At 42.6% G+C, this 14,521-nt stretch overlaps 1 protein-coding gene across 1 annotated transcript; it reads left to right on the top strand.

Annotated features, from left to right (window-relative positions):
• The first annotated feature begins 1,080 nt into the window (after positions 1–1,080).
• Positions 1,081–12,776, top strand: vps16 (VPS16 core subunit of CORVET and HOPS complexes). The gene is made up of 24 exons (XM_088605591.1): positions 1,081–1,272; positions 2,656–2,744; positions 3,292–3,383; positions 3,564–3,692; positions 3,947–4,091; positions 4,317–4,432; positions 4,531–4,653; positions 5,014–5,069; positions 5,147–5,241; positions 5,529–5,618; positions 5,898–5,974; positions 6,174–6,305; positions 6,898–7,025; positions 8,096–8,131; positions 8,258–8,366; positions 8,484–8,618; positions 9,144–9,252; positions 9,514–9,611; positions 9,716–9,820; positions 10,104–10,181; positions 11,036–11,205; positions 11,330–11,426; positions 11,739–11,842; positions 12,113–12,776. The coding sequence occupies exons 1-24, from the start codon at positions 1,223–1,225 to the stop codon at positions 12,255–12,257; spliced, it is 2,508 nt and encodes an 835-aa protein (XP_088461717.1). The 5' UTR covers positions 1,081–1,222; the 3' UTR covers positions 12,258–12,776.
• Positions 12,777–14,521: the final 1,745 nt, after the last annotated feature.

The raw sequence follows: 14,521 nt of genomic DNA, 5'->3' as shown, positions 1-14,521 counted from the left end.
CAGATTGTAGCCCTAGAGGTTCCTCCTGTCTATATTCATACTGACTCTCCTTTTGCACAGGACGAGAAATGTGAAGTTGTGAAGAAAGGTTTCAATTCCTAGGTTAATGAACCGCTAAACCACTTCCATTAAAACAAGATGGAACAAGGTCTAAATATAATTTACATTTCTATCTATTTGAACCAATCATTTGACCTCAAATTAGAAACAAATCATTTTGGTATTACAGAACTTTATTTGCTAGGCTTTAGTGCTCTTCTGACATCTGGTCTGGTGTCACAAGTACTGTGACTATTGTGTTTTGTTTTTGCAAAAAAAAAATATTCAAGCAATCTACATCATTTTGCCCTGCAAGCCAGAATCAAAAACAGTAGGGATATGCATTATGTTACTCAGCATTTTGAGTTTCTAGAAAAACACTGATAGAAAACTACTATTGCTAAATTATGCACACATACAATACAAACAGTAATTTACAGAAACAATCTGCTTCCAGTGGCTTCCAGATTAAGGGAAGATGTAATAACCTATTTTTCAATAGCAATTTCTAAGAAAAAGTAATTTCAGTCCTGCAACAGCAAAAGAACCATTAAGGATGAAGTAAAATATATCTGGGATGATAATGGGAAACTGCAATGAAAGGAAAATGGTGATGTACTACATGGGTATTTCAATCAGATGTTCACTAAGCAAGATGTCAACAACGTGCTTCAGGCATGGGAAAGACGAAGTTCTGTATTACATACTGTAGTGTTCATATACTGTAGAAGAGACAAGTGTCTTGGGGTACACGAAGCTCTCAAGATCAACACATCCCTAGGGTCTGATGGTATTTCACAAATTGTACTCAAGGAAACAAGAAGCCTTATTTAAATTTAAAACTGGAGGCCAAGCTTGAGGGTAACATACTACTGAGCCATGTTGTCGAGCTGTTGGGGCGACTACCCCAGCTTCTTTCAAGAAACGGTCAGATGAGCGCCTTGGATTAGATACGGAAACGTGCTGGTAACAGCCGGGTTAATACAACCCTTGTGCTCTTGTGTACTGCGTCCTCCACTCGACAGGTGGCGATAGCGAGATGAGCTGCAGAGAACAGTAAGAGGAAGTAAATAAAGATGCAGAGAGAGAGAAGCTGGTAATAGAATATCGTTAATGCCGGTGGTCATCTTCGCAGGAATAACCCAAAACCCATTTTGCTCATGATCTAGGTAAAGGGAAGAAAATGGCATTTGTCACCGCGAACTGGAATCCTCTGGGCGAAGCCTTCTACAGGTGTGTAGTCACTGATTTGGGCTGTGATGGACACCACCGACGGGCGGTGGGGGGTCATGTGATAGTCAGGGTTGCTTTGCCTGTGCGGGCAGTTATAATGACAAGTGTATATTAGGAGTAGCGTGAACTCTCGAATTTTTTTCATTCTCAGCTAATTGCTGGTAGTGGAATTAGCTGTAATTCCATTAGCTGAAAAGTATGAATAAATCTAGACATCATGCAAACCCCTCTTTTTGAAAAGAGGAATGTTCATTGATTTCAGCGAGCTGGAGAAATCGATATAATTGGTGTGAAGTAGCTGTTGGTGTGTAGCTCTCTGCTTGAATGCACCGTTGAATGTTTGCGTGGATAATATAATATTGCAGACTTAACCGGGCATCCCAAATCCGTACTGACTAACAGTAAGACGATGGCAGAGGTGAGGAAGAAGGAGGGATAGACAGAAAGACCGAGATGCGAATGTGTGCCTCTGACCCTTAACTTGTCCACTCGGACAAGCTCTGAATAGTCTAGTTTTCTCAAAACGCATTCATGGTACCGATATCACCGCGCTGTACGGCTGCGTAACATCACAATATGCATAATGCACAAAGGTTAACTACAAGATACAATTCTGCAGTGCTTGTGTGTGCTGACTTTGTTCTTGTTGTGTTCTATACAATCGTCGCTTTGTTGTGTGTCATATTAGCATAGCATATCTGTCCCTGTGTTATCGAGTATTGCAGTTACTTGTGCCTTCCAATGACCAGTTGGTGGCACTGTTATCTCGGAATATCCCCCAATCCATGCCCCAGTACAGTGACTGGGGACAGTGCTTTTTAAAGCTTATTTTAATTATGTATTTTCTACTATTTTCTGTATTTTTCATGTATTTCATATTTTTCTGTGTTATAGTGCTGTAACCCAGGGATGCTGTGGATAATAGTGTAAATCCTACTAATTTGTATAAGACTGAATGTTGAATTATTAATCTGAGAAAATAAACTAGTAAAGAAGTAAAATTGAGTGAAACTGCATGAATTTAAGAATTAAAGACAGAGTACCATCATATATCTCCAGTTGCTGTAAGAGTTGCTACTTGGTCACTACAGATCCCATGGCACTGTTGTAAGAATAGGGTTGTTAACTCTGGTGGTATGGCTAAATTCTTTTTTGAGCTAGTACAACCTGGCCTTGTGAAATGACCCTCTTAATGAAGCACTTTTGTACTTTCTCACCATGTAGTCAGTCTTCTATTACATAATGGCTTCTTCCTGACACCCAGGTGCATGCTGTACTTTTGTCATGGCTGGTATGTGTTGTTTGCATTTTGAGATGGCTGGTGATATCAGTGAACTATGAATCACCTAGCAAGCATGTGATCTTTTCTGTCTGGTGTCACAGGAAGATCGAGCTGTATGTGATGGGCTGGAACCTAAAGGAGGGACTAAAAGACTGTCTGATTGCCGCAGCGCCATACGGGGGTCCTATCGGTGGGCATTTAAGACATCTTTCTTTTAGTTTCCTTCACTCCCACCCTCTTCCTTCCCCCTTTTGTCTGCTTTCTGTCTCTCTGTGCATCCCCTATCTGTCTCTGCCTCTCCACTTCTTTATCTTATCTTCCCCATTGCTGCCTCACTTTCTTTCTCTCCTGCCTTCAGTTCAAAGCAGCTTTATTGGGATGGCAAGGTCACAGCAGTAAATGCTTCCAAAAGCAATCATATCAGAAAGTCCATTGCATGCCAAAAGGCACAAGGTAATGGGATATTGAACATAAAATGGTGAAAATAGTCCAAATGTGCTTTTATTTATGGTAAAGCACCATATGCGACTGGCTTTCTCTAACAATTATTGACTTCAGGATGAACCTCACTTCATCATGTCTTCAGATTCACCCAGATAATAAAAGACATTCAGAAGTGCATTTAAAGAAAGCATTTCCAGTCCACATTGAACATGCATGTACAGTAGAATGTGAAGGCATGGTTGTTCAGACTATACCCCCAAATTGTTCTCTCTCCCTCTCTACCTCACTCTCAGCCCTGTTGAAGGGACACCAGAAGCGCTCTCCCACTGCTCGACCCCAGCTGGAGATCTACTCTGCATCCGGCTCTCTCCTGGCCAGCTTCTTGGTATGCAGTCAGGACACACTTTGCCTTTGTACAGCGGCATACTGTTTGTTCTGCAATTGTTGTGTACATTTTATTTCCCTGTAACGCTCTTCTGCGGAGTGCACCTGTGTTTCTGTGAAGGTGTATGATTGTGAAGAATGCTGTACACGCGTGTGACAGTGTCTGTATCTCTGTTCTCAGTGGAAGAGTGGCACAGTCGTGGCCCTGGGCTGGACAGTCAGCGATGACCTGTTGTGTGTGCAGGAGGATGGTTCTGTTCTGCTGTATGACCTGTTTGGTGACTTCAAGAGGCATTTCAGCATGGGCAATGTAAGTACCCCGCACAGTCACAGAGCTTTCATCTGCTATGTGCTCTTATCGATAAACACCTATTTTGTGAATTATTAAGAAAGAAAGCTTATAGGTGTAGTGTTTAGAGCTGAGAGTCCTGGAAGAGAGAGAGGGAGGTGGTGAAGGCAGAGGTGTTTGGGCTTATGCTTACAGCTCGGAGCCATGGAGTATTAATCAGTGGTTCAAGCCAAGAGACTCAAACACTGATTTGCTTTGTATCTTCTTGTTCATAGGAAGTCCTTCAGAACCATGTGATTGAAGCTAAGGTCTTCCACTCACCCTATGGGACAGGGGTTGCTATACTGACTGGAGCATTCAGGTTTACCCTGGCAACCAACATTGATGATCTCAAACTGCGTCGCTTGCCTGAGGTCCCAGGTACTGGCCTTATTGTTTTCAAATGTATTTAAACCTGTCTGTCCACCTGCTTGTTTTGTTGTCATTGTGTATGTATCTCAGAATGTTTCTGCCTTGCATTTCTGACATTCTGGATATCAGTTTTTCTGTGTGTTCACAAATGGTTTCACTCAACATCCTGACTGACTGTGAGCCAGTTCCTATGTCTTTCTATTACAGTGACAATGTTTTTTATGTCCCCTGCAGGGCTACAGGGGGCGCCCTCATGCTGGGCTGTGCTAACTCAGGACAGACAGACCAAGGTGCTGCTGGCCAGTGGGAGTGACCTGTACATACTGGACAACACATCCTGCACTGCTGTGGTGAGATGTGCACATATACGCGTTAAAATATATACAAACCATCACAGTGTAGTGTCTATTGTTACCCGTCACGCTAAATGCATGTTTGTTCTTTGTAGACACCCCCAGGCATTGACCCCCAGGTCAGCAGCTATATTCAGATGGCCATCTCCTTCAGCTATAAATACCTGGCCTTGTTCACAGACACAGGGCACGTGTGGATGGGCACTTCCAACCTCAAGGTGAGTGTTGAGGGGGACCATGCAGGACACACACCTGCTTTCTCTAAGTTGCCAAATGCACAGTGTGCATATTGGGTATGCAGAGTGTATACAGCTCTTACACATACTGGAGTGAATGTGCTACAGACATGATTGGAGTCTGGGAAGGCACGATCAGGTGGTTGTGTGTTCTTTTAACATTGTATGTGCTAGCCCTGAACTTCTGTATGAGAAACACAGCGGTGCAGTAGATATTATTTGAATTTCTAAATAGAGGGAATAACTTCTTTGGAGAAAGGGGTGTGGAGAAAATTTCTAAGCAGTGGGGCTGCGGGGAGGGGCTTCCTTTGGCAGATTCAGGATCTGCGTTTTCTCTTGCAGGAAAAGCTCAGCAAAGTGGACACCAAGGTGCGCACCCCACCTAAGCAGATGGTCTGGTAAGTGTTTGCGTGTGAGACGATATGTCATGCATTACCAGCAGTTGTTGTGTTTACAGAACATGTTTTCTTCTCAGGTGTCGCCGGCCCAAGAGCCAGCAGCCTTCAGTGGTGGTGATGTGGGACCGACTGCTCCTGGTGGCTGGAGAGTGTAATGAGACCATCCAGTATCCTCTCCAAAAGCATTTAGATGGGCAGGCCTGTTGAGGGATTGAGGGGTTGGGCAGTAATTTGAGGAAGAATTCAACATGTGTGATGAATAGCACGAGATATATGCCTTCAATGAAGATTAAAATTGATATGATGAACGGAGTGGAGTCATGATGTATGATTTATCAAAAGGTCTGACTTGTATCTGTACTTCCCTGAATCTCTGAGCTGGTCAGAACAACAGTTTTGAGGCATGTTTTGGGGCTACGGCACTCTCTTTCATTGTCCTTGACCGTTGGCACTGGTATCACTTGGACGATGATTCGATTCTGATTCCAGAGCTGGACGGCGTCAGAGTCATCAACAGCACACACCATGAGATGCTTCAAGAAGTACCAGGTCAGGACACATTCTGACACAACTGCAGTGACACTCGGATAACCAGCAAACAATGTCATAATTTCCTACTGTTACAGTATACTGTTCTCTGCCTTGTGATATTGTTCACAAACCCATTTGTCTTGTACTGTCCTGTCACCTCATGCTGTATTGTTTTGCACTGTGCAGTAGTCCTGTGCTTTACTGTTTTATTTCCCAGTTCACTAATTACTGTGCCATACTGTACTCTACTGTGCTAACCAGTCATCTCACATTGGTTTTTGCTCTCTTGTGTTTCAGGGCCCTGTGAGGAGATTTTTAAGATTGCTTCCATGGCCCCTGGTGCTCTGCTGTTGGAGGCACACAAGGAATACGAGGTGAGAAAAGGCTGTAGTATTTCTATGCGTCTTTCTCTTTCAGTGTCTGCACTCTTCTGTCTTGCTCAATGCATGTGTTAAATGTCTTATCATAATTAATGGTTTGTGATTCCGTTTGCGTGCTTGCTCCTTTGTGTGTGGTGTTGTTAAAATATGCCATTGTCTTTGGTAACAAGAGTCTATGTGTCTGTTTCTGCAGAAGGAGAGTCAGAAGGCAGACGAGTATCTCCGGGAGATAAAGGAACAAAGTCTGCTGGGGGAGGCAGTCAGACAGTGCGTGGAAGCTGCTGGCTTTGAGCATGAGCCAGAGACCCAGAAAACACTGCTGAGGGTGAGAGGGTGGGAGGGAGGGCTATGAAGAAAGAGGAAGTGGAAGTGCGAGAGAAGGAGGTGTGGAGAGGGGGGTGAGAAAGACAAGCTGTAAGAGGGCTTGAGTCAGAGGAGAAGGGCAATAGAAGTCAGAGGGAGATATAGGAATGTGGAGAGAGACTGAAATGGAGGAGGAAAAAGGATGGCCCTATAGAAAGAGGGAGGTAAGGAGAAGGAGTTATGGAGAAGAAGGTACACATTCAGAGGGGGAGTGGAAAAGTAAAAAGAGACAGAAATGTTTCAAATCGGTGGATTTTGTCTGTCGCACTGTCTGATTTGTAGAAAGTGTGGATTCAGGGATGGGAAGCTCTAGACTGTCACTTTCTCATCACATGTCACAAAGTGACAAGGGCCCACTCTGTGTACTTGGTGGAGGAAGTGTAAGTTTCAGGAGGAAGTTGGCAGAAGAAAACGCCATGTGAACCCCGTGCTGACATACCTGTGTCTCTCCGATAGTTTCTCTGGGAGTGAAGTGTTAGCTTTTAGAGGACAAGGAGAGGCAGGCCGGAGTCACTGTGTCAACTCATTGCTGACTTTACTCTCTGTCTGTTCAGGCCGCATCCTTTGGGAAGTGTTTCCTCAGTAATTTCCCTCCCGATCTCTTCGTCAGCATGTGCAGAGAGCTGCGGGTCCTGAATGCAGTGCGTGACTATACCGTGGGCATTCCACTCACACACCCTCAGTATCCTCCACAGGGTTCCTCTATCTGTCCATCTTGGGTTTATCTGAATATTGATTTCTAGTTCTATATTCTTGTTGTACAAATGGACTCTTTACTATATCAAATGCTTTGAAATGTATGCCGAATAAAGTAATAACTAATTAGAAACAGAACACAGGCACAGTACCAAATAAACTAAAAATGATTACACATTTGTATTAAATAAGCAATCTATTTAAGATAATTCCAAGGTCTCCAAACAGTTATTTTTCATTAAAGCTAATTGAATATTGTGTAGATGTTTTAAATAATTTGCAAATATATTTTCTTTTAAACCATATAATAAAAAGTTGTCCAAATTTGATCAAAGCTTGATTTAACAGTGGATCTTGAAAGGTTGCTTTATAGACTATTACTATCCCTAAAACTTTCTCAAACTTTTTTACTGTTGTCATTCAAATGGACTTGACATAAATAAGAAACCAGACTAGCGTTTGTTACATGTTTACTTTATATACTACTAAAATACAAGCATGCTGTTTCCTAGATTTAGGATGAGGCTGTGTAATAGACAGTAATAATAATAATAATAATAATAATAATAATAATAATAATAATAATTGCTTACACTTATATAGCGCTTTTTTGGACACTCCACTCAAAGCGCTTTATAGGTAATGGGGACTCCCCTCTGCCACCACCAATGTGTAGCATCCACCTGGATGATGCGACGGCAGCCATAGTGTGCCAGAACGCTCACCACACATCAGCTATCAGTGGGGAGGAGAGCAGAGTAATGTAGCCAATTCGTAGAGTACCCCAGTGATGTGAAATACATAGCATCAAACAACAGATTTTCAAAAATGCAAAAGCCCACTGTATTGATTTGGTGTGTATACTTGTCTTTCAGTGTGTTAATATGTGTGATACCAATTCATAATTGTGCATTCAGATAATATAGTAAATATGCGTGTAATAATGCTAAAAACAGCTCACTTTAGGTTTTGCAGAAACTGTATTTCCTCTACACTGAGTACCAGTGAACCTGCACATCTGTGTGCCTTTCGTGTTGTCCTTGACCTCTTTCTCAGGTATAAGCAGATGACGGTGCAGGTGCTTATAGACAGGTGAGTTGGAGGACACTCCTGCACAGTTATGGATTGTATATTGTCATTGTATGGGTAGTAGCTGTTTTTGAGTATAGTGCTTTCTGCCTCTTTCATACTATTCTGCTCTTTTACTGTTTACTGCAGGCTGGTGTACCGCAGGCTCTATCCTCTGGCTATAGAGGTCTGCCGCTACCTAAAGATCCCGGAGTACCAGGGTGTGAGCAGAGTGCTGAAACACTGGGCCTGCAACAAGGTGAGAAAAATACTGACTGACGTGTACATGGACATGTGGGAACAAAGTCTTGTAGCCCAGATGTTGATGATTCTGTACAGATGTAATGTTTCGCTCTCTCTGGACTGTGTGTTTCAGGTGCAGCAAAAGGAGGAGCCTGATGATGTTATTGCACGGGCTGTGAATCAGAAGCTAGGCGATGCAGTGGGGATCTCATATTCAGAGATAGCGGCACGGGCTTATGAATGTGGCAGGACAGAGCTGGCCATCAAGGTGCTGTCCAACTCTCTCTCACACTAACATACACACTGAGCAGTGCTGATTTCATACACTCAGTAGTGTGGAGTAGTAATTAGAGCTCTAGACGTTTAACTGGAAGGTTGAGTTTTCAGATCTCTGGGGTTAGGTTGTATCTTTGAGAAAGCTTTTCCTTACGTCAGGAAGAAGGCCAGATCTATAAATGGATAAAAGTGTCAGCCAAATGTAAACTCAGATTCCCCTTTTCAAATGACCCTGTAAGACAGAGAAGTACCTTACCTAATACACATACAAAGTCACATTTTACAGGAGGTGTAGTCACATTCTTAACAAACCCTTAGCATCTTAGCAGTCTGTAGTTGCCAAACGTCACTCCCTACAGGACAAATCAGAGGGCTTCTGCAGAGACACAGTTTTCGGGTCTCCTTCTGCTTTGCTCTCATCACTGAGCTCTGAGGGGTGTCTGAGAAGCAGCGGTTTGAATTTACAGAGTACTGTATGTTGAATCTTTCTCTTTCATCTCCCTCCCTCCTCTCTTAGCTCTTGGAGTTTGAGCCTCGCTCTGGGGAGCAAGTGCCCCTTCTGCTGAAAATGAAGAGAAGTCAGCTTGCTCTGAGCAAAGCGATTGAGAGTGGGGACACAGACCTGGGTATGACATACTGGCACATGAGCTTGTGACACACTCGCAGACTGCACTGTAATACCCTGGACACCTACACAGTTCTTAATATTTTTTATTATTGATTTTTTCAAAACCATATGCAGAACTTTGCCAGCCACTGTACTTGCAGAATAGGCCTATAACACTGTACACATGCCTGTTAGATGGCTGAGGGTGCTGCATAATTTCTTATGGGTCAGGATTTTGTGTAAATGGCAGTATATAAGACATCTTTTTTTCCCCTTTTAGTGTACACTGTGGTTTCCTATCTGAAAAATGAGATGAACCGTGGAGACTTCTTCATGACTCTGAGAAACCAGCCAGTTGCTCTGAGTCTGTACAGACAGGTGAGTGAGGGGTTACAGTATATCTGAACGGATATGTATTGAACTAACAATTCATCAACCGTTTAAGCCCCATCAGTACTAACTTGTCCAATTCTCTCTTTCAGTTCTGTAAGCACCAAGAGCAGGACACACTGAAGGACCTGTTCAACCAGGATGATGACCATCAGGAGCTGGGAAACTTCTATGTTAGAGCCAGCTACAGAGAGGGGGTGAGTATATACACTGTCACACACAGAGAAGAGACAGCTATAGTGAGAAAAATGCACACAATCGGGCACAGAAGATCAAGAACCAAGATTGCCTATAGTCCACTGTAAGAGATGGTTCAACTATCTGTAGTATGTGGGAAGGAAGAAAACCTCTCATACAGTTAAACAACCTTGAGAAGACTATGGTTGTTGATTAAATAAGAACCATGGAGGAGAAAGAGAAGAGAGCGGGTTGTGGATTGATTCTTATGCCTGTTCAATCTGTTGTGTTCCTCCTCTACAGACACTGGAGGCACGCTTAGCTGCCCTGCAGAGTGCAGTTGATGAATACAACAAGGCCAAGAATGAGTTCGCTGCCAAGGTGAGCGAAATTAACTCACTTCTCTGGGGCATTGTGAGCAACTTTTACAAATACTGTTGACGGTATAATGCAGACACTGATTACCAATGCACAATGTTTTACTTGCTATAGTGGTGCTTCAACTAAACTTTAGCTGTTGAGGGTTTACCTGTGGAGCTAAAATAACATGTTGTATTATTTAAATTGTAAGTTATAAGTAGTGATCTCCTTTCCTCAGTGATTGCAAAGTGTGGAATCATAAGTGTTTTGAAGGATGGATTTCGTTCCACAGTCGTTTTATTTTTTTCTTGGTGTGGTGCATGGATCGTGGCTGCACTGAGCATCTCGAACACCGGTAGAATACTATTGTTGATCTGTGTATTTGTTGACTCTGGTGGTGTACCCAGTAAGATACATAGTGAGCTAGGAGAAACAGTCTTGCAGACAACCGTCTGCTGAGCTCCAGATTGTGCTGTAGGCTAGAAATTCCATGAAAAGATGCACTCTCCTACTTGAGTGTTAGTTCCTTGATTTTGTCTCTACACATCTACATCCTCCTGCATGGGGCTTCTTTTAGAACTGAGGCCTTTTTAGAACTCAGGCCACTGGAGGTGTTTTCCCTTTCTCCTCGTTCTCAACCTTGAAACCCTGATAAATGCAACTTTAGCTGATGGAAGATGGAAGAAGTCAGGTATCAGCTGATTCTGTATCTCTGTCACATCTGCCCTTCTTCTAACCATCTCTCTGTTGCCTTTCCACCTCTGCCACCCTGTTCCACTGTGTTCCTACTGCTGCCACTTTTTTCCTTGTGTGTCCTTCCCTGCAAATTCCTCACTTCCTCTTTACCTTTCCCTCTCCTCTCCCAATTTTCGCAGGCCACAGAGGAACAAATGCGGCTGTTGCGGTTTCAGCGGCGAATGCAGGAGGAGTTTGACCGGCCCTTCATGGATTATTCCCTCCAGGAAACGCTGCACAGCCTGCTCATGGAAGGCCGGATCCGGCCGGCAGAACAGCTTTACAAGGACTTCCGCATTCCAGACAAGAGGTGGGGTGGGGCAGGGCAGCGGGTATTCTGCGTGCCAATCTGACTGTCTCACAGTGTGTGCATCTGTCTTGGTCTGCCTGACTCTCTGTCACCCAGTGTATTTGTCTGTGCACGTGTCTGTCAGGTACTGGTGGCTGAAGATCTCTGCTCTGGCTGAGAAGGAGGACTGGGAGGAGCTCGAGAAATTCTCCAGGAGCAAGAAATCTCCCATTGGATACTTGGTAAGATATGACATCTCATGTGAAGACACAAGCATGGCCTGTGGACAGATGGACAGTTGTTTCCATGATTTACTATATTGTGTTTGAAATGTATAAAATTCCTATACTTAAGTACTGTGAACAAAGTCCATTCTTTTGCAGAACTGAATTCAGCCTAATTCTTGAAAATTTGAATTTGTTTTCTGACTGACTTGATTGCCTTTTTAAACTCGTAATACGATGTACTGAAAAGTTGACACCATATAAAATATGCATTGTGTGGTCCATGTTTCTGCAGTATTCATGTAGGTTATAGTTGGTGTTTCTTCTCAGCCCTTTGTAGAAATCTGTGTGAAGCATCACAACAAATATGAGGCCAAAAAGTATGTTTCCAAGGTCACACCAGAGCAGAAGGTGAAGGCACATCTAGCTGTGGGGTGAGTATCTGTGCCCATCTGTCCTTTACACTCTCCTTTATTTTGCTATATGTCATTTGTAGGCATCCATTTTGTTCTAAAACACAGGGGGTCACTGTGTGATTGCCTTCAGTTTATCTTTCTGTCCCTAAAGAGTGGGTGGGTTCTCTTCCTGTCAGGGGGCAGTGCGTGGCTCCCTCTCTCTCCTCCTTTCAGCAACAGTGTTGCAGTTCACTTCTTTCTGGCAGAAGTGTGTGAGTCTGTATGTATTGCTACTGTATGTCTCCCTAGGGATCTGGAGGGGGCAGCAGAGGCAGCCATCGAGCGGCGCAGCGAAGGAGAGATTAGCTTGGTATTGTCCCGTTGCCCTCCCTCTGCTGACCGTAGCCTGGTGGACCGCCTCACCCGTGCACGCACCACTGCCAGCAAGAAATAGCCCTTGAAACACATGGCTTCACCCAGAGAGCGCTTGCACACCCCTAGAGAAAGCTTATCCATTGTGGAGAGAGTCAGTCTTAGGAGGGTCGAGGACCAGCCTAGCCTAGAAGAGACCATGCACTCCACAGAGCTCCTGTCAACCCCACACAAATTCCTCTTCACCTAGAGATTTAAGTCATCTACAGAGTTTGGACGATGGTTCTAGTGCTTTTTGGCCAGCAGGGCCTAACCTCAGACAATTCACGTCCGCACTCATCTTGGTTTATCTGAATTCCAGTTGAGCTCTCAACTGTTTGTTTAAATTATTCACACCTGCATACCTTACATGTACAAAGGCACACATGGACAACATGTACTCATATATGTTCCTTAACCTACCCTTTGACTTCTACCCAAACAGAGAAGGAAAGACTGCAGGGTCTGAAGTGAAATTAACTGCTCTCCTCAGTATTTCTGTGCTGCATTTTTCAGTGTAAATTGCTGTTGATAAAATTAAACTTTGTGACTTCAGTTCCAACATCTGTGGTCTGTGGTCTGTTAACACACACAAGGCGGTGTGCCAGGCTTGAGTCCGAGTCCAGGTAATGAAATCAGGCCTGGGGGATAATGGGATCTGGACCCAGGCTGAACATGGTTTGCCAGAATGGGCTAAAATGACTTGCCCAGAGACATGTGATTTGGAATAAATTCAAACAGGCTCCAGCCACAGGGCTATTTGAATTTTGTAATAACAAGAAAGAAGTAACAGTAATGGAAAAAAGTCAAGATATAGCTGCAGTATCAGTGGAGAACCAAAGTCTGATTTATGTAAATAATTTGGTGTAGTTGGCAAACCTGTAAAATGTGCAGATATGAAAATTGGGGATTAGAAACACTACAGAAGCAGCAATGTGTTGCTATAGACAGTATATACTGTATATAGACAGCAGGCTTGGGTAGAGAAACAGTACATAAGATGCAAATGGGAGAACTGACCTTGAGGAGGTGACATATGGAAGGCATTAGGTATTTACAGTATGTGTACTCCTCAATGTCGTTATCCAGACAATGCAGGGAAGCATTATTATTGTCAAAGACACTTTCAGGATCTGGGTCAAGTGTAGGTTTATGGTTTTGAGTTTAGGACTAGAGAGTGATGATTTATCTGCACTTTATGGTTAAGCTACAGATAGGGTTAAAGTTTACACACTTCAGCAGTCTAGATTTTGGGTGGCTTAAGATGGTACATAACACCAAATCCACATTTGAGATTTGACAATTGTGATGTAGTTTTGCTTGCATGAACAACTGAATGTGTGGCATCCCTGAACCTAAATACTCTTTTAAATTAGTACTCTAGTATTAATCATTCTTATTAAAAAACTAGGTGACTATTACCTAACGTAATACCTAGTGCTATACATAATATTGGTGATTTTACTTTCACAAAATTAGAATTTTCTACACATCAAATTGCCATTAACTTTCCAATCTACGTCACTTCTGCATTTAATCATTTTGAGACAACCTAATATCTTTTGTTTGTACTAAATTTCTCTTACAGAAGCTCACCTACATATTTTGCTGAAAAAAAATGAACTTGTTCCTTTTCTCCCATGTATGATACAGAAGAGTTGTTATATAGCAGCTACGTTGTTACCGATTCTAATTTTACTCCAAGATTTCTTTGCTTGGTCATACGTGATTATCTTGCCAAGGTATGCATAAAAAGAAATATGCTGAATTACTGGTAGGTCCTGTTTATATTTCCGAAAACATGAGATTGCGAAAGACATTACAAAAAAAGCCAACAAAAATCATTACACAGCCTTATACAGAACATTTACAAAAGGCTGCAATTTCTATTGTTCTTGTCTGCCATTTGATGAGACATGAAAATCTATTTTTATCAAAATGGACAATAGCCAAAAGTGTCCTTAAATATAATATGCTTTTATTAAGCTTCATATTCTCTATCACTTGGAAGGAAACAATCGAGACGACATGCAGGTGCTAAATGTCAGGTGACTATTGTTTTCATTAAAACTGCATTTTCTACCTGATGTATCATTTGTGGATAATTAAATCTGTGAACCACGCTGTTAGATTTCCTGGAGCAACATAAAACAAACATTTCATGTCCCTTGTACACTTTTCGGTTCCTACAAATTTCCTATATTTTAACATCCAGGAAATAGTTACAAAAATGTAGTGCTTCACGTATAACGCAATGTCTTTGAAAAAAACAAAAATAAAAAGCCATCATACAGTATGTATGAAATT

This window comes from Lepisosteus platostomus, chromosome 14 (genome assembly GCF_059453375.1).
Source record: "Lepisosteus platostomus isolate fLepPlt1 chromosome 14, fLepPlt1.hap1, whole genome shotgun sequence".
NCBI lineage: Eukaryota > Metazoa > Chordata > Actinopteri > Semionotiformes > Lepisosteidae > Lepisosteus > Lepisosteus platostomus.
This window is presented reverse-complemented; position numbering and strand designations above follow the sequence as displayed.

Bases quoted from the DNA above. Each gene is read 5' to 3' on its own strand.
- vps16 (XM_088605591.1), top strand. From the start codon at position 1,223: ATGGCATTTGTCACCGCGAACTGGAATCCTCTGGGCGAAGCCTTCTAC. The intron at 4,433-4,530 runs GTGAGATGTGCA...TGTTCTTTGTAG, and splicing joins ACACATCCTGCACTGCTGTG to ACACCCCCAGGCATTGACCC. The intron at 9,821-10,103 runs GTGAGTATATAC...CCTCCTCTACAG, and splicing joins GAGCCAGCTACAGAGAGGGG to ACACTGGAGGCACGCTTAGC.